This window comes from Heteronotia binoei, chromosome 9, assembly GCF_032191835.1.
Source record: "Heteronotia binoei isolate CCM8104 ecotype False Entrance Well chromosome 9, APGP_CSIRO_Hbin_v1, whole genome shotgun sequence".
Lineage (NCBI taxonomy): Eukaryota > Metazoa > Chordata > Lepidosauria > Squamata > Gekkonidae > Heteronotia > Heteronotia binoei.
Genome location: NC_083231.1, coordinates 76,926,548 through 76,945,289, shown reverse-complemented (window position 1 = coordinate 76,945,289; position 18,742 = coordinate 76,926,548). Strand labels below are relative to the sequence as shown.

Below are 18,742 nucleotides of genomic sequence, written 5' to 3'. Positions count from 1 at the left end.
TTATAATGTTTTTAATAACAGTGTAGAAAAAGTGTTCTACATCAGTAGTGACAATATTGGTGCATTTATGCTGCTGTACATTACAGCAGCGTAACAGCGTGCCCCACCTGTTTAAGTATCAAGTGTATGAATTTGCCTGCAACTTCTCTTTTTGCTGGTTTACTAAAGCATATTATTACAAACCAAAGTATGAACAATTGTGCCCTGTGTCAGTATTGTTGCTGGCCGCCCCTTCCCCCAAACTCTGTGGATGAAAGCCACATGAATTAGTAAGCATTTACACATTTCCTGGAGTGTAAATAGAAATACAGCAATACAGTATATGATTAGGTTGATTGACCTTTGATTTTAATTTATATTTTGTGGGAATTCCTTATTAGACATTTGAACTGTACAGTTCATTGCATTAGTATGTAACAGATTGTAATACAGTTGCTAGGTCCATCCTGGCAAGCACTGGGGGGGGATGGAGGGCTACTTACCTAGAGAAAGAGAAAGACCCAGGACTTTGCTGGCATATACAGGAAATGACATCATCACACTAGCAACATCTAGGCAACATTGTGTTATTTTGGGCCAAAATTCCATGATAAAATCAGCCTCCTTCTTGACCTTTGACCTCCTTCATCAGTGGAAAAGAAAACTTTGTTTCTATACCTTCTTCAATAAAAATGCAAGCATAAACACATAAGCAAGCATTCTTTTCTCTCTTTTAAGCCAAGATAAAATTTATTGCCTTTCACAAGACTCTAGATAATATAATAAAATGGACAGATGGTCAAGCATGTACTTTGCCCAAAGCTCCTTGAAAAGAATAAATGGTGCCACAACATCATAACGGTGGGGGGAGAGAAACAAAAATCAGTTGCTCTTGACCAAACTTCTTTTTTCTATGCTTTCTTTTTAACAAAATAGTAGTGGGGTACAAATACATGTCAACTACATAATAAGACATGGTGGTCCCTTTCTTCACAGATTATATTCTATTTATGGCACCCTGATGAAACACGTGTTCATGGTATGAAGAAAGTAGTATGTGGGCAGCCCAATCCAAACATAAGTGGCGGCTGGCCACGGCGCTAGTAGACTTCCTGAGGAAATTAGCACGCTGGAGCGTGGGGAGGGGAGAGGTGTAGCTTACTGTGAGGGAGACAGTTGCCATGACAACACCGCTGGCTGAGGCACAAGGGAGGTGGAGGCAGCCAGAGGGGAGGGCCAGCTCACCCCCCATTGGCCAGTCCTGGCGCATGCACCGCGGCTCTTGACAGTCAGGGTTGAGGAGAGGTGGCCCCAGAGAGGCTGATTGCAATCCCCAACCAGAGAATGGAGCCAATGATGGGCAGACCATCACAGAAAAAGGAGAGACGTCCCACCAACATGGGGAGGAAACAGGAGTGAGGCTGGGCATGCACTCACGAGAAGCCTGGCTTGGTGGCGAGGCAGGGGTGGGGGTGAGACAGACCTGCATGGGACCACGGAGAAGCCATCAATCCCCTCACACCCTCCCACTGTCAGAGACTCTGCCAATGCCAGGCAGACAAGGAGGAAGTACAGAGTGCAGGAGTTCGCTGTCATAGACAACAGCTGGAATGTGTGTCTGGGAGTGAACAGTGGCACTCTCCTCCCCTGTTCCCCCCCAAAAAACCCCAAGTCTGCCCACCCTCCCAGGCATTGCCTCAGAGAGGCCACTGACAGGGGTGGGGTTGCCCAGTGAATGTGCAGCAGATGCCAAGCAGGAGAGACAATAGAGGGCACAGCTTAGACTTTATTTTTCAGGAAGAGAGTGCAACAGTCTCCTTGGCGCGTGCTGGGTAGTCTTGCTGTGGGCAGAACTCCATTCCAAGCGGCGGGCAGAAAACAGCTGAGGGAGTGGGGGGGGGGTGGAGTGGCACACACGGAAGCCTCTGTGTTGGAGTCCCACCTGCAAAATGGAGATAGAGATCAAGAGCACCTGCAGGGGCGGCAGCTGGAAGAGCAGGCTGCATTTCAGCTGGGCACTCTCTTAAAGGGACAGTCTCTGACCCACCTCCTTGCACACACCCCATGCCCTGCCAGGGGTTGGGAACGCGGCAGAGGGCAGACCAAGGGAAGGAAGCAGGCGGTAGCACAGGGGAGCGGGGTCAGCAAATGCCCCTTGCCGGAGCCCATTGCCTGGTTCAAGTGCCAAAGATGCTCGCACACCAAGTGGTCGAGAGCGAGGGGAAGGGGAGGCAGGGGAGGGGGGACAGTGGAACTTACCCAGCCATGGATGACAATCCTCGCATGCAGAGCCTCCGGGAGCCCGGAACCTGTGAAAACCTGGAAACAAGAGCAGTTAGCCCTGGGGTGAGACCTCTCTCTCCCTCCCCCTTGCAAGTCAAAGATACTCTCAAAGCAACTGCCCAGTGCATAACCCGTCACCGATGTGCCTGCCTGTCCCTCACTTTAAGTCTGTATGGCTGGGAGCTCGCCGACAAAGCTGCCCACCATGCGCTCCCCTCCCTAACAACTGAGTTGTGTGAGGCCAGAACGGAAATATTTCTAGGAGGAGGGAGACGGCGATTGGGTGCCGGGGAAGGGGCTTGTCAGCCCGAGGCGCGAGGGGATTGGTGAGGCAATCACGCTGCTCCCTAAGGGGTTTGCAAGCTTCCGCAGTGGCGGAGGCGACCTTTGTTTTTGGTTTCAACAAGTGCTTATGGGCCACACCACCATTTTTGCTGGCGTAAAGTTGTGCCTCTCAGGGGGTGTGTGTCATGGGTCAAACTGCTAAGGAAGCTGCCTAAACCTGGCTGCACACCCAACTCCACCCCCTCCTCTGCCTGAATGCCGCACTCCACCTCACTTCCACCCACGCTTGGACGCAGCCCTCAGGCTCAACTTTCCTCGGGCGGAACGGTGCTTGGGCGGTCCCCCGCCCACGTACCTCCCCTCCACTGCGGCAGCGCTGGTCGTACGTCGGCGCGCACCCTTCCTGCGCCCACGTAGTGGCTCATCTGCTCCCAAAATACTTCCCCCCCCCTCTGAATTTTGCTGTAAATGCTTGTATTGCCAATGCAGACTGTTCTTGCCCTATAGGAGCCGACTCAGCATTTTTATGGCCACTCCTTCCTTGTAGTCACTGGACAGTTGAACGTTTGAGGAGAATGGAAAGTCAGAATAAAGAGCAATTGAATTTCCTCTTCCTGCCAGTCTTCTGCTAACCAAGAATAATTTTTAAAAGCAAGTGTGGGGGCTTTGCAAATCTCAAAACAAAATGCATTTTCTCCACAGGAACAAACTGGATAGTTTTCATTCTCAGGCCCAGTAAATGTCCCTGTTAACTGATTGCTCATTCCACCCTCCTTCCTTCAGCTGACTCTGACATTGTTCTAATTCTATTCAGATTTTTGCAGAGGTATCCAAAGCAATGTCACTGGCAAATTAAGAGTAAACTCTTCAAGAGCCAATTGGCTTCTAAAGAGTGTTGATGTTTTGCAAAAGTAATTTGTTTTGATCTATGGAGTTCAACTCATGACACGCAGTAAAACGACTTGCAGTGTCTGAGCTGCTAGATCAAAAGAGAACTCTACACAAATGTGGTTCCTTTGCAAGTGAATTGTGACATAACGTTTGCTATAACTCCAGACTAAGGTCTTTCAACAGTTCTTCTCTCACTCAGAACATACTGGTAGAATAAAAGAAGAATGAGATCTGCTGCTGAGCCTTCAAGCACAACTAGTTCTTTAGAATTTAGGCTACATGTATTGCATGCTGTAATAAGGCTACAATTGAGCCCCTAAATATTTTTGCCCATTCAATAATGTATTTTTGATATTTAGATTTCATATATTGTTTTTTGTAATTGGCCCTACATGGTTCACAACTAGGGTTGCCAAGTCCTCTTCATCCCCCAGCGGGCGACATTCGTGTGCGTGATGCATGCGTGCATGTCAAAATGACGTCAGCCCGAAGTGACATCATAAAAATGGCGGCGCCTGTGCAGGGCCGCTCTATGCGTTTCTGGGAAAACTCTATGGTACCTATTGTACCATAGAGTTTTACCTCCCAAATGGCTAGAGCATCTGGGTAAACCGTAGAGTTTTTCTGGAAATGCCTAGAGTGACCCCGCACGGGTGCCACCATTTTGATGACATCACTTCTGGGTGACATCATCACGCTAGCGATGCAGGTGGAGGTTCCCCCCACCGACCCAATGTGGGCCGGCGGATTGAGAACCTCTTGGGTGGGAGATTCCCCGCCCAAACCGGGGGCTTGGCAGCTCTATTCACAACTAACCTTTTCATTTCTTGATTCAATTCTTTTGGGTTGAGTCCTCCTCTCTTTTCTTACTTAAACCACTATACCACACTGGGAGGCATAACTTATCAAAAAATAAAGATAAGAGAAGTTATGGTATGTGTTATAAAACTAATTTTTAATAATATTTAAAAGATTACATAACTTGACATATAGCAAATAGCATTTACAAAGGGCTAGCAGATGTTCCACCAGCACAATTATTAATAACCCGGAGACTGAATTGGGAACTTGGACCTTCTTATGGCACCTGTTTTTTTGGCCACTGTGTGACACAAAGTGTTGGACTGGATGGGCCATTGGTCTGATCTAACAAGGCTTCTCTTATATTCTTATGTTCTTAATGTTCCATTACTATACATGTAAACGATGGACAATGGGAGAAGCATCCTTTTATTACTTAGTCAGATCATACAACAAAGGTTTGCTACTATACTACTCCTGAGTACATTCTGTCACCAAGCAACATAGAGATGAGAAGGTCTTGAGACAAAGAAATGAAAATAAAGGGGGGAATTAGGTGGAGAGACTCAGAAATAAATGAGAAAAGTTTGGAAAAGTGGGAAAGAAATTAAGAAAAAGAAAGGGAAAGGTAGTTGTATCTTACTGCAACATCCTGAATAATGTTTTGCGACAACTGACTGTGCTGGGTGCAAAGAAAGAAAGTGAGAAAGGCTAGACAACGAAAAATGACTGGTCTTGCTCCATTGCTGTATTAGTTGATGTGTTAGCATGATCTGTTAGGCAGGTTTGCTTCAGTCTTAGAGAAAGGGAAACCTAGCTCGTAGTAGAGTGCCTTCTGCTATTCTCAGACATCCCTGTACCTCTAGTGGCTATAGCCAGAACTACATTAAAAATGGAAAGATGTTTGGCTGGATGCAGCATAATGCTGGACTGTCCATCTGACTTGGCCCCCTGAATTTTGTCCCCCCAGTCTTCCTCTGTCGGCAGCTTTGAATATACCTTTTTTAAGACACATATAGTAAGTTCCAATCAGCTATACCTGGACAGTGGTTGGGTTGCTTAAACTAAAGATTCTGTGCTATCTTGAAGGGCAGCCCTATGTAGAACACAGTAATTACAGTAATCCAACCATGCGGTTTCAGAAGTTTACATATGAGTAAACACATATAATTGGGTTGTCTGTGGGACTTCCCCTCCCCCAGATATCCATATGACTGGCCTTTAAATTCTTGCAGAGACCAGATTGAAACAATAAATTCTCCAGCCTACAAACAAGAAATCCTGTCTTATAACATCCCTAAATAAGAAACTCAGGAAACTTCCTCCCTTCCAAAAACTGTGAGGTATGGAAGCTGAATGTAAGGTTTTCCCGTCTAATATGTATGTATATGTATATATGCAGATGACTTGCCTGGCTGTCTGGTGGTTATTCCTACCATAATTAGGAACATAAATTTCATTCTACCTCTTTATTTAGAGAGAGAAAAAATTGTAATTTGTTCTTATTTTTGATCCTTATAACAATGTAAACGAAGAGGTATGTTTTCAGGGGAAAATGTGAATTATTATTCAATTTTGAAGGATTTTAGTAAAACCTTCCTTCATTTATGTTGTCAAAAAATAGGGCTAGTTAAAAATTCCTGCAGATTAACTAGTTGTGTATTCTATGCCTTAATAAATAAGTAAATAAGTTAAAACTTGGCTGCAAACATTCCTAAAAATGCAACCTTTTCTGTATTTAATTGGTTGTTGCTTATTTATTTTCAAACCAATTTATCAGGGATCCTGGACTTAAACAAGACTTGAGTATTACATATTGCTGCTGTATATTGTGAAATGTATATTGTGAGTATAAATGGGCAGTCTTCAAGTGGAGGACGGTAAGCAGTGGGGTGCCACAGGGCTCAGTACTGGTCCCATGCTCTTTAACTTGTTCATAAATGATTTGGAGTTGGGAGTGAGCAGTGAAGTGGCCAAGTTTGCAGATCACACAAAATTGTTCAGGGTGGTGAGAACCAGAGAGGATTGTGAGGCACTCCAAAGGGATCTGTTGAGGCTGAGTGAGTGGGCGTCAACGTGGCAGATGAGGTTTAATATGGCCAAGTGCAAAGTAATGCACATTGGGGCCAAGAATCCCAGCTACAAATACAAGTTGATGGGGTGTGAACTAGCAGAGACTGACCAAGAGAGAGATCTTGGGGTCATGGTAGATAACTCACAGAAAATGTCAAGACAATGTGCGATTGCAATAAAAAAGGCCAACACCATGCTGGGAATTATTAGGAAGGTAACTGAAAACGAATCAGCCAGTATCATAATGCCACTGTATAAATCGATGGTGCGGTCTCATTTGGAATACTGTGTGCAATTCTGGTCACCGCACCTCAAAAAGGATATTATAGCATTGGAAAAAGTCCAGAAGAGGGCAACTAGAATGATTAAAGGGTTGGAACACTTTCCCTATGAAGAAAGGTTAAAATGCTTGGGGCTCTTTAGTTTGAAGAAACGTCGACTGTGGGGTGACATGATAGAGGTTTACAAGATAATGCATGGGATGGAGAAAGTAGAGAAAGAAGTCCTTTTCTCCCTTTCTCACAATACAAGAGCTCGTGGGCATTCAATGAAATTGCTGAGCAGTCAGGTTAAAACGGATAAAAGGAAGTACTTCTTCACCCAAAGGGTGATTAACATGTGGAATTCACTGCCACAGGAGGTGGTGGCGGCTACAAGCATAGACAGCTTCAAGAGGGGGTTAGATAAAAATATGGAGCAGAGGTCCATCAGCGGCGATTAGCCACAGTGTGTATATATATATATATGTGTGTGTGTGTGTGTATACATATATATATATATATATAATTTTTTTTTGGCCACTGTGTGACACAGAGTGTTGGACTGAATGGGCCTGATCCAACATGGCTTCTCTTATGTTCTTATGCATGTATGTATAGTGTCCTTGAAGACAGGATATATGAGAGGGAGCATACAGGAGATAAGGTGTTGCCATGGAGAATACAAAAGAATCAGCAAGCAGTTAAGAGCTGTGCTTAAAATGGAGGGGTGGGGGTGGTGGAAGGAAAATGGCAGAAGAATGCAGACTTGGACATTTTGGAAAGGAGAAACAGAAGCAGTGTGTTACCCAGGGGATGGTTGAGAGTGAAATGTAGAATGGAGAGGAATGTGTTGATGGTGGATAGAAATAGAGAGGTCTCTGGAATAGAGCTCTGTGGAGAGAAACAAGCAAGAGCCCTGTAGGTGGTCATATGGGGGAACTGGTGTATGAGAGATAGTTGGGGTGAGGAAAAGAGAGATCAAAGGAAATAGAGCAGTTCATGTGTTGCCCAATCCTGATGCATGAGTGTTGTCAGCAGCCACAGTGGTAGAGGGACAGTTTTGGCAAGCAAATGAACTTAAAACATCGGGCTAAAAAGGGTAATTTTATATGCAAAATGTATAACTTTTCCTACCAATTGCAGGTACAAGGTACAAGGTTTTTGCGTTATCTGACTTATTCTAAGTGAGATGCAAACAAGATATGATATGAAGCTAGTTGCTGATTTAAAGCCTAATTTATTGCACGGGCCTATATTAATTGACAGGGCCAGATCTACATATTTTTTGAGTGGCGGCAAAACCACAAAATGGCTCCCCTACTCAAAAAATGGGAGGCAGGCGAACTGCCTACCCCCTCCCAATTTAAACACCCTACTGGGGTGTTTAAATGGGGAAGGAAACTGGGGGCTGCCTTTGCACCTCCGAGACCCAACCCAGTTAATTGGAGCATTCTTTGTGTGAAATGGAATGTGAAGTTATGGTCCCACACATACACTACTTATTCAGTTTGGTCTGGGTATAGAGCGATCTCCTAAGAGTTACAAGAAAAGGCCTCGACGAGGGGTTTTGACAGAGCCTCATGGGGACCAGGCTGCTCATTATTTTATTACACTGAATTCCCATCATGATTTCCAGTTTGATCTAATATGTAATCTGCCTACAACTTCAGCTTTATAACTCTAAGAGTGTAGGGGATGATGGAGGTAACAATAGGCAGCATCTTCCTTTCATCTGATGCCAGCATACCTATTTTGCCACTTACACATGTAATTATTTACATATTAATGACATTTTGTGATTATAAAATGGTACAGATGCATGGAAGTCAGTATATATCAAGGAATCTAAGCCTGAACCCCATGGGTTCTCAGGGCAATACACAAAAGAAAACCAGTTTTTTTGTATGTGTATGTGTGTGTTTCTAAGCAATACAACACTCTAAAAGCTAACTTTTAATATCTAACAAATTTATACCTTGAATTAGATGACATAATCTTAGAATCCAAACAGCTGAGGCAATGGTTTAAGCGTTCTCTATGTAGTCATGTGTTGCAAAATGAGCATATAATAGTCCAGCCTCAATTCACCAAAAAATCCCCAAAGTTAGCCTCTTTCACTCAGGCTCTTAGTTCAATTATAGTCTTGAGCCTTCTGATGTCAAGTGATGGTAGCAATTCAATCAGGACTTATTCTCACTAGAACCCTCTAGAAGACTGCATCATCACTCCTGACTCCCACCTCCTGTTCTGTGGGCAATAAGTTCTCTAGAAAAGCCAATTATAACATTCCTAACTCTGACCTTGAAGATGATAAGGACCATATAGGCAGAGAGACCCAGTTAATAATACCTGCAAGATGAAATAAGCTTGTTAGTATTCACATGAACCCTTTGGGAGAAATCAGGGGTGCTTTGCCTCCCAGTGTACAATTGTACCCCACTAAGTATGGACTTAGCTTTCAATTATACATGAGCAGGGCTCACCTACATACAGCTCTGTCAGAAGCAAAGAACCATTCCTCAGTAGTTTACATGCTTTGAATGCAGTAATTTTCGGGTTAAATTTCCAGCATTTCCAACTAGCAGAATATTTCACTGAAGGATTGTTGCCAGTCAAATGTAGACAGTGCTGACCTAGATTGATCAATACTCTGAGTCTGTAGAAGGCAGTTCTGCATGTCCATATAAACTAGCAGTTAATCACAACACTCCCTATTAGTTGCTAATGATTCCAGTTCACCTCCAGCCCACCCACCTATTCAGCAACCCAAACACAAAACACAATTTTTCATGAACTAGCTCAGCCAAGGAACTTTAAATTAGATTCAGCATGCTGTTGAAATAATCAGCTTTGGAAGTAGCACTGAAAAGCTCATTATTTGGGAGCAAATAAATCAAAGAACTGAACATGGATGAATTTCATTAGATAAAAAAATGACCTCCTTGGGTTTGGCTTTCATATGTCAAATCTACACCTGGAGATTTTTAATATACAACCTTAAACCTGTGGATCTCAGAATTAACATAGGCATTGTTGACATAGCATTAAATACAGTGTCCCAAGCTAAGAATTTAGAATTAAATCATTTTGGACTTTCATTTTCCGAAAATTAAATTGCCTGAGAGGTTCACTCATAAAAAAAAATAAGCACTTCAAAATTATGACTATTAATTTCAACAAACAACACCAATCTAAAGTATATTATAGAAGAAAGACAGTGATATGTTATTGCTCACAATCAAGTCTGGAGTCTGGAATCTTAAGTGAACACAGCTAGAGCAAGCTACCAGACCTATTAAATTTCACCAGATCCAGTTTCAAGGTACAGCAGCTGCAAAGCTCTGCAGTTTACTTATTAATACCATACAGATCATGATCAGCTAAGGTTTCAACCACAAGTCGATGTTTTGCCTCTAAAGCTTTTACACTGCACTATTGTCCTTTGTTGATATACATATAAGTAACTTCATTTTTAAAGTATCATTTGGTTAACTTTGCACCTCTAACCTTTTTTTGTTTTGTTGTAAGGTAGCTTTAACCTACATAAAGTGCTATATTATGAGGCTGAATGGCAAAATTCATGAGGCACACAGAGCTAGGGATGGGCATGAAGCAAAAATTGTTATAAATTTTGCCCTGTCCATGGTTTGTAAAGTCAAGTTCATAGCAGGGTGCCCAGCACAAACCTACTGGTTCATGCTGGTTTGTGAGTGGATATATTCCCAGGTAGATTATCGCCACTCAATCGAAATGTTTACAAAACTTCAAAGCAACAACTTAGAGGGCATGTAAAGGAGCATCCAGGAGAGGTCCCCTGCAACTCTGATGTCTCTAACTTGCAAAAGATCCATTCAATATATTCTGATTCTCAGACATTTTGACAGACACAGGTTCAGGAGTGTATCTCCCAGTGTCTGTGCAAGCTAGAGACATCAAATTTGCAGTGGATTTCTGGTTGATTCTCTTCTACTTAACCTCCAAATTTGGTGAGGATTAGATATACAGGATCCAAGTTATGCCCTCCAAAATGGTATCCTCAGCAAAGTATTTTCTGAAAAATAACAAGCAGACATTTCCCTTTAAAGCACTTTCCTGGGGATACTGTGCAGGGGATGGGGGCATAACTTGGATCCTGCATATCTGATATGTAATGTTTTAATGTTGTAAGCCACTCTGAGCCCACTTTGCGGGATAGGACGGGGTATAAATCGCAAATTAAATTAAATTTAAATTAAACTTGGAGGTCAAGAAGAGGAGAGTCAGCTAGAGACCCCCTTAGAAGTTGGTGTCTCTAGCACACTGAATTGGCATTCTACTACTTCATGAACCTCACAAATTGAACCGGTTCATAAGGCAGCTAAAAATTTGGGATGGTCCATGGTTTGTGAATGAAGCACACCATGAACTACAAACCAAACTGCATTTTTTCCAGTTCACGCCCATCCCTACACAGAGTTTATTAACTTAAAAACTGACTGATTAGAAAGAAAAGGAAAAAAACAGATAATTGCAGAACTTTCCTGAACATCCAGTGTATAAGAACATAAGAACATAAGAGAAGCCATGTTGGATCAGGCCAATGGCCCATCCAGTCCAACACTCTGTGCCACAAAGTGGCCAAAATAAATACACACACACACACATATATACATATACACACTGTGGCTAATAGCCACTGATGGACCTCTGCTCCATATTTTTATCTAACCCCCTCTTGAAGCTGTCTATGCTTGTAGCTGCCACCACCTCCTGTGACAGTGAATTCCACATGTTAATCACCCTTTGGGTGAAGAAGTATTTCCTTTTATCTGTTTTAACCTGACTGCTCAGCAATTTCATTGAATGCCCATGAGTTCTTGTATTGTGAGAAAAGGAGAAAGTACTTCTTACTCTACTTTCTTCATTCCATGCATTATCTTGTAAACCTCTTTCATGTCACCCCGCAGTCGACGTTTCTTTGAGCTAAAGAGCCCCAAGCGTTTTAACCTTTCTTCATAGGGAAAGTGTTCCAACCCTTTAATCATTCTAGTTGCCCTTTTCTGGACTTTTTCCAATGCTATAATATCCTTTTTGAGGTGCGGTGACCGGAATTGCACACAGTATTCCAAATGAGACCGCACCATCGATTTATACAGGGGAATTATGATACTGGCTGATTTGTTTTCAATTCCCTTCTTAATAATTCCCAGCATGGCGTTGGCCTTTTTTATTACAATCGCGCAGTGTCTTGACATTTTCAGTGAGTTATCTACCACGAACCCAAGATCTCTCTCTTGGTCAGTCTCTGCCAGTTCACACCCCATCAACTTGTATTTGTAGCTGGGATTCTTGGCCCCAATGTGCATTACTTTGCACTTGGCCACATTAAACCTCATCTGCCACGTTGACGCCCACTCACCCAGCCTCAACAGATCCCTTTGGAGTGCCTCACAATCCTCTCTGGTTCTCACCACCCTGAACAATTTTGTGTGATCTGCAAACTTGGCCACTTCACTGCTCACTCCCAACTCCAAATCATTTATGAACAAGTTAAAGAGCATGGGACCAGTACTGAGCCCTGTGGCACCCCACTGCTTACCGTCCTCCACTTGAAGACTGCCCATTTATACTCACAATATACATTTCACAATATACAGCAGCAATATGTAATACTCAAGTCTTGTTTAAGTCCAGGATCCCTGATAAATTGGTTTGAAAATAAATAAGCAACAACCAATTAAATACAGAAAAGGTTGCATTTTTAGGAATGTTTGCAGCCAAGTTTTAACTTATTTACTTATTTATTAAGGCATAGAATACACAACTAGTTAATCTGCAGGAATTTTTAACTAGCCCTATTTTTTGACAACATAAATGAAGGAAGGTTTTACTAAAATCCTTCAAAATTGAATAATAATTCACATTTCCCCCTGAAAACATACCTCTTCGTTTACATTGTTATAAGGATCAAAAATAAGAACAAATTACAATTTTTTCTCTCTCTAAATAAAGAGGTAGAATGAAATTTATGTTCCTAATTATGGTAGGAACAACCACCAGACAGCCAGGCAAGTCATCTGCATATATACATATACATACATATTAGACGGGAAAACCTTACATTCAGCTTCCATACCTCACAGTTTTTGGAAGGGATGAAGTTTCCTGAGTTTCTTATTTAGGGATGTTATAAGACAGGATTTCTTGTTTGTAGGCTGGAGAATTTATTGTTTCAATCTGGTCTCTGCAAGAATTTAAAGGCCAGTCATATGGATATCTGGGGGAGGGGAAGTCCCACAGACAACCCAATTATATGTGTTTACTCATATGTAAACTTCTGAAACCGCATGGTTGGATTACTGTAATTACTGTGTTCTACATAGGGCTGCCCTTCAAGATAGCACAGAATCTTTAGTTTAAGCAACCCAACCACTGTCCAGGTATAGCTGATTGGAACTTACTATATGTGTCTTAAAAAAGGTATATTCAAAGCTGCCGACAGAGGAAGACTGGGGGGACAAAATTCAGGGGGCCAAGTCAGATGGACAGTCCAGCATTATGCTGCATCCAGCCAAACATCTTTCCATTTTTAATGTAGTTCTGGCTATAGCCACTAGAGGTACAGGGATGTCTGAGAATAGCAGAAGGCACTCTACTACGAGCTAGGTTTCCCTTTCTCTAAGACTGAAGCAAACCCGCCTAACAGATTATGCTAACACATCAACTAATACAGCAATGGAGCAAGACCAGTCATTTTTCGTTGTCTAGCCTTTCTCACTTTCTTTCTTTGCACCCAGCACAGTCAGTTGTCGCAAAACATTATTCAGGATGTTGCAGTAAGATACAACTACCTTTCCCTTTCTTTTTCTTAATTTCTTTCCCACTTTTCCAAACTTTTCTCATTTATTTCTGAGTCTCTCCACCTAATTCCCCCCTTTATTTTCATTTCTTTGTCTCAAGACCTTCTCATCTCTATGTTGCTTGGTGACAGAATGTACTCAGGAGTAGTATAGTAGCAAACCTTTGTTGTATGATCTGTTTTTGATCCACAAGAGGACCTGTCCATTTACTCCATGACTCTCGAGCTTTCTAAGGAGCCTTTGATGAGGAACTTTATCAAAAGCTTTCTGGAAGTCAAGGTAAACAGCATCTATTGGGTCTGCTTTGTCCACATGTTTGTTCACCCCCTCAAAGAACTGTGACAGGTTAGTGAGGCAAGATCTTCCCTAACAGAACCCATGCTGAATCTTCCTCAATAACCCGTGTTCATCAATGTGCCTACTCATTCTGTCCTTGATAATGGTTTCTACCAACTTTCCCGGTATTGAAGTCAGACTGACTGGCCTGTAATTTCCCGGATCTCCTCTGGAACCCTTTTTAAAGATGGGGGTGACATTGCTACCTTCCAGTCCTCAGGGACGGAGGCAGATTTCAATGAAAGATTACATATTTTTGTCAGAAGATCCACAAGTTCAACTTTGAGTTCTTTCAGAACTCTTGGACCTGGTGACTTATGAGTGAGGTCCACCAGGACAAGCATGGTGGGACATATCTTAAAACATGACCACTTAAACATGACCACTTTTACTAGGAATTTTTCAACTACTTTCAATTTTATCACTGAATTTATGTAAGTTTGATTTCAATGTACAGTTTTTAAAACTGCCTTCCCTTTTTGTCTTTCTATCTGTTGTATTCAACAAATAATAGGCTTTTATGCATTTTCATTTTCCTTGCTTGTATGTTCCTGTTACTCTGTGTTTTTACCATTCCATGATGTTTTGCTTCATCTAGTGGTCATTTTAATATTACATCACTTTATGTCTGGCATATCTGCCTGCCGATTTAAACTGCAGGTTTTTATGCCAAACATAAAGTGATGTAATATCAAATTGACCACTAGAGGGAGCAAAGCATGTGTGGAATAGACCCTTTCCACCAAAGTAACAGCAAGCACACAAACGGAAAATGTGAATGTGAAAAAGTATGATTATTTAATTAATGAAATATGTTCTTCCTCTGTCCCTCCACACCTGTGGATACAGATTTATTCCTCATAGGTTATCCCAAACACACATCTGTGTATACAGATTTAGGATCCCAGACCAGGGCTGAGAGGTACATGTGTATCCCCTCAACTCATTGGGTAACATTCTGTACTATACAATTGCTACGTAATTTGAGATTTATACATACTTTGAAGTAAGGGTACGTAGCAGAATGCGAGCAGGAAATATAAAATGAGGATGTTGCTCTAATCTTTAACAACACAAGTACAACTAATTTATACAATAGCTGAGCACTGTTTTTAACTTCGGGCTGAGAAGTTTGTGACTCAAAAGAATATTTCTGCAAAGGTTGAGGTGGTTCTTATATAACAGCTTTTATGCAGGGTGCTCATTTAATAATGTGATGCAGATCTTTCGCACCTCAGCAGTTCCCTTTGATCTCCCAAAAGATTATCCTGGAAAGGGGACATTGCAGACAAAATGCCACAGACACAGAGACTACCGTGAAGAGGGTAAATTTGCTGTAATTGCCTCTAGCTTCCTCTTATTTATTTATTTTATTTATTTATTCTATAATTTATATCCCGCCCTTCCCACAGAGTGGCTCAGGGCGGCTCACAACAACGACAAAACAATAAAACAAGGTACAAAGTTAATACATTTAAAAGTCAAAACATTTAAAAAACCTAAAAACATTAAAATCTTAACATTAAAACTATCCAGTATATTTCACTAAAATCTGATAAGCTACATTTATCTAGTCGGCATAAGCTAACCGGAAGAGGGTTGTCTTACAGGCCCTGCGGAACTGAGTAAGATCCCGCAGGGCCCTCACCTCTTCCGGCAGCTGGTTCCACCATGTGGGGGCCATTATAGAAAAGGCCCTGTCTCTGGTTGTCTTGAGACGGACTTCCTTGGGCCCGGGGATGGTGAGAAGGTTTTGAGTCCCAGACCTCAGTACTCTCTGGGGAACGTGTGGGGAGAGACGGTCCTTCAGGTAGGCAGGTCCCAGGCCATATAGGGCTTTAAAGGTAATGACCAGCACCTTGTACCGGACTCGGTATGTTATTGGAAGCCAGTGCAGAGCCCGAAGGCCCGGCCGGATGTGCCCCCACCTTGGGAGGCCCAATAACAGCCGGGCCGCGGCGTTCTGCACCAGCTGCAATTTCCGGGTCCGGCACAGGGGCAGCCCCATGTAGAGGGCATTGCAGTAATCCAATCTCGAGGTGACCGTAGCATGGATCACTGTTGCTAGGTCGTCGCGGTCCAGGAAGGGGGCCAACTGCCTTGCCCGTCTAAGATGAAAGAACGCGGACTTGGCAGTGGTTGCTATCTGAGCCTCCATCTTTAGGGACGGCTCCAACAGCACCCCCAGGCTCTTGACCCTGTCCGCCGCCGTCAGCGGCGCACCGTCAAAAGTCGGCAGGGGGATTTCCCCCCCCCCCGGTCCACGACGGCCCAAACAGAGGACCTCTGTCTTCGCAGGATTCAGTCTCAGTCCACTCCGTCTGAGCCACTCAGCCACGGCCACTTACACCAATAGTGCTTTTAAAAAGGCTTCAGAGGCAGAATAGTGAATGGAACGGTGAGGGATTTTGACAGAGAAGATACAAGTAGTTAAGATATATGAATCTGTGAGCACCTCTTCCACTGGTCGAATGCAATATTTGCTAATGATATGTTATAAATGTTGTTAAACTACCGATATAACTGTTTTTAGGTTTGGTAATGCTTTATAAGAGAAAGGATAAGAAATAGGAAATCAGACAATATCTAGAAGTTCTGTGTATTTTGCTGTTAACCTTATGTTTATTAAACTCATATAGTGCATCTATATTAAGATATGATTTTCCTTTGAAAGTAGAAGACTGTACACAGATTTTTGCTTTACTGATAAATGGAAACCAATATGGATCTGCATTAGGATTGCAAGCTCATGTTTTGGTTTTAGGGGTGATACTTTGGGAAGGTGGGGTTTTGGAAGGGAGGGACCTCAGCAAGATGGGGTGCCCATAAAGTCTACCCTCCAAAGCAGTAATTTTCTCCAGGGGGGAATCGAGCTCCCTCCTCTGGGTATTAGCTTTTATTCCAGCCAGTCTCCAGGTTCCACTCAGAGGTTAGGAACCCTAGCCTGCATTGTTCTTATCTCAGAAGAGATAACATACATACATTTTTTGGAATATATAATTTTTAATATTGGTACTGCTTTTTTTTAATGCTGCTTTAGAAAAAAAATCAGCTGGAAAAGGCTGATGGGGGAAATGCTGGAGTACCACTGAGCTTCTGCTCATCAGCCTTCTTATCTTCCTTGATTTTTAAACTCTATTTCTTTCTCTCTTTTTAAGTCTTACTAAACAGTCTGTCTGTTCTGTGTTTGTTGAAAGGAGACTGTACCATTATCTCCTTGGTGGTCTTCATGTTTTGGTGACAACTTGTTAGTCTATGCCCTGTGGGAATCCCTTGCTTTCAGTGCTGATATAAACCAGCTGTTGTCTTTCTTTCTTTTTTAATTAGGCAATTATTAGTATGTGTCCACCTAACAATTGAAACCTTAGCTAACCTATTCTTGTGAGATCTAAACAATCTTGCTTACACAGAAACTTGAATAAACAGCTCTGGCAGATATTTCAAATTGAACTAATAATGTTTGTTACGTATACAAACAACTTAAGAAAAATAAAATATGTTTGCATTTAGATGTGAGTAGGCCAGGTAGAAAAGGACATTACAATGATATAATATTGATTTTTAAAAAATCACAAAATCTTTCCTCCAAAATGGCAATTGAACCAATTTTTGTGCTAAAAATCATTTTTTACATGCCAATATGTAAACATTTCAAGAAGAATTTTACACCACCTCATCTTTATGTCAGGCTGCATTTAATGGTTGAATGAGCGTGTAGCCCAGGTCTTGGCAGCTACCCTCCAGGGGCCAACTTTGAGGGATTACAATGACAGTCAATCAATGGACCATATCCAGTGTAAACTAGTTGAGGTCCATTTAAAATCTGTTACTATCAACAAGTCAAATTGTTTAGGTTAGAGACTTTTCTTGGAGGATTTTTTAACAACGAGGATTTATTAACAGCCCCAGGAATTTTGCTCATGCTTGTCGTTCTTGTTTTGGAAAGTTCTTGAATATTAGTTTATGCACTGTTTACCTGTCTTAATGTAAAGTTTGGTCATTTATAGCATGGGTGCCCAACGGTAGCTTTCCAGATTTTTTTTGCCTACAACTCCCATCAGCCCCAGCCATTGGCCATGCTGGCTGAGGCTGATGGGAGTTGTAGGCAAAAAAAATCTGGAGAGCTACCGTTGGCCACCCCTGATTTATAGCACTCTTGTTTAAACAGTGTGTCATGGCATTGTCTCCCTTTTGCCCATAGGTGGAAATAACTCTTCAAGATGTGAATGACAACCCGCCAGTGTTTCCAACAGATATGCTTGATTTGACTGTAGAAGAAAATGTTGGAGATGGATCTAAAATAATGCAGCTGACAGCCATGGATGCTGACGAGGTATTGCTTATTTGAAAGCGCATTACACAAATGTTGTAACAATATTGCTGTGCCTAAATTTCTACTCTCACTGAAGAAAAGAGGAATTTTGCTCAAGGAAGTGGTTCTTTTTATACACTAAGCTATGAAATTTTGCAGAAAATTTGGTGAAAGAAGCTCCTAAGTAATAGAATGAGAAAAGGGAGAATTCTGGAGCAGTCATCCTTCACTGAATTCCCTTAGCCACAGCAGTTATAATTTTTATGTAGACTCTGACCTGATGACCCTCTGCAAAGAACCCTTGCAGACTCAAGAGGAGGGTGTGCTTCAGAGGGTAACCATAAATCTCTGACTTGCAAAACTTTCAATTAACATGCTTATTTATATGATTTTACTATGTCCTGTAGCTTTTAATTATCCTTGAGAAATGGTTGGATGAACCAAAATGTATTAGAAATTTATCCAAGTGAGGAACAAAAGTATTGTTAGGACTACTCTTGATGTTTTAATAAAATCCTAGCATGTTATTCTCGCTGAACTGAGGTTTAGAGGTTCCTGCCCCTTCACACTTCCCTCTTTCTGGGCTCCATGCATTTTAGTGGATGCCAATGAACCCTTTTGGGTTTGAAAGATTTTTAAACCTATACTGCCCAGTCCTTGCAATTTTCTATTTCCTTCAGGCT

At 42.1% G+C, this 18,742-nt stretch overlaps 1 protein-coding gene across 1 annotated transcript in view; it reads left to right on the top strand.

Annotated features, from left to right (window-relative positions):
- The window catches only part of FAT4 (FAT atypical cadherin 4), a 186,808-nt gene that overhangs the window by 82,992 nt on the left and 85,074 nt on the right, over positions 1-18,742 (top strand). Inside the window, exon 2 of the mRNA XM_060247379.1 lies at positions 17,949-18,080. Within this exon, the coding sequence (XP_060103362.1) occupies positions 17,949-18,080 (132 nt within the window). The remainder of the gene's footprint in view (positions 1-17,948; positions 18,081-18,742) is intronic.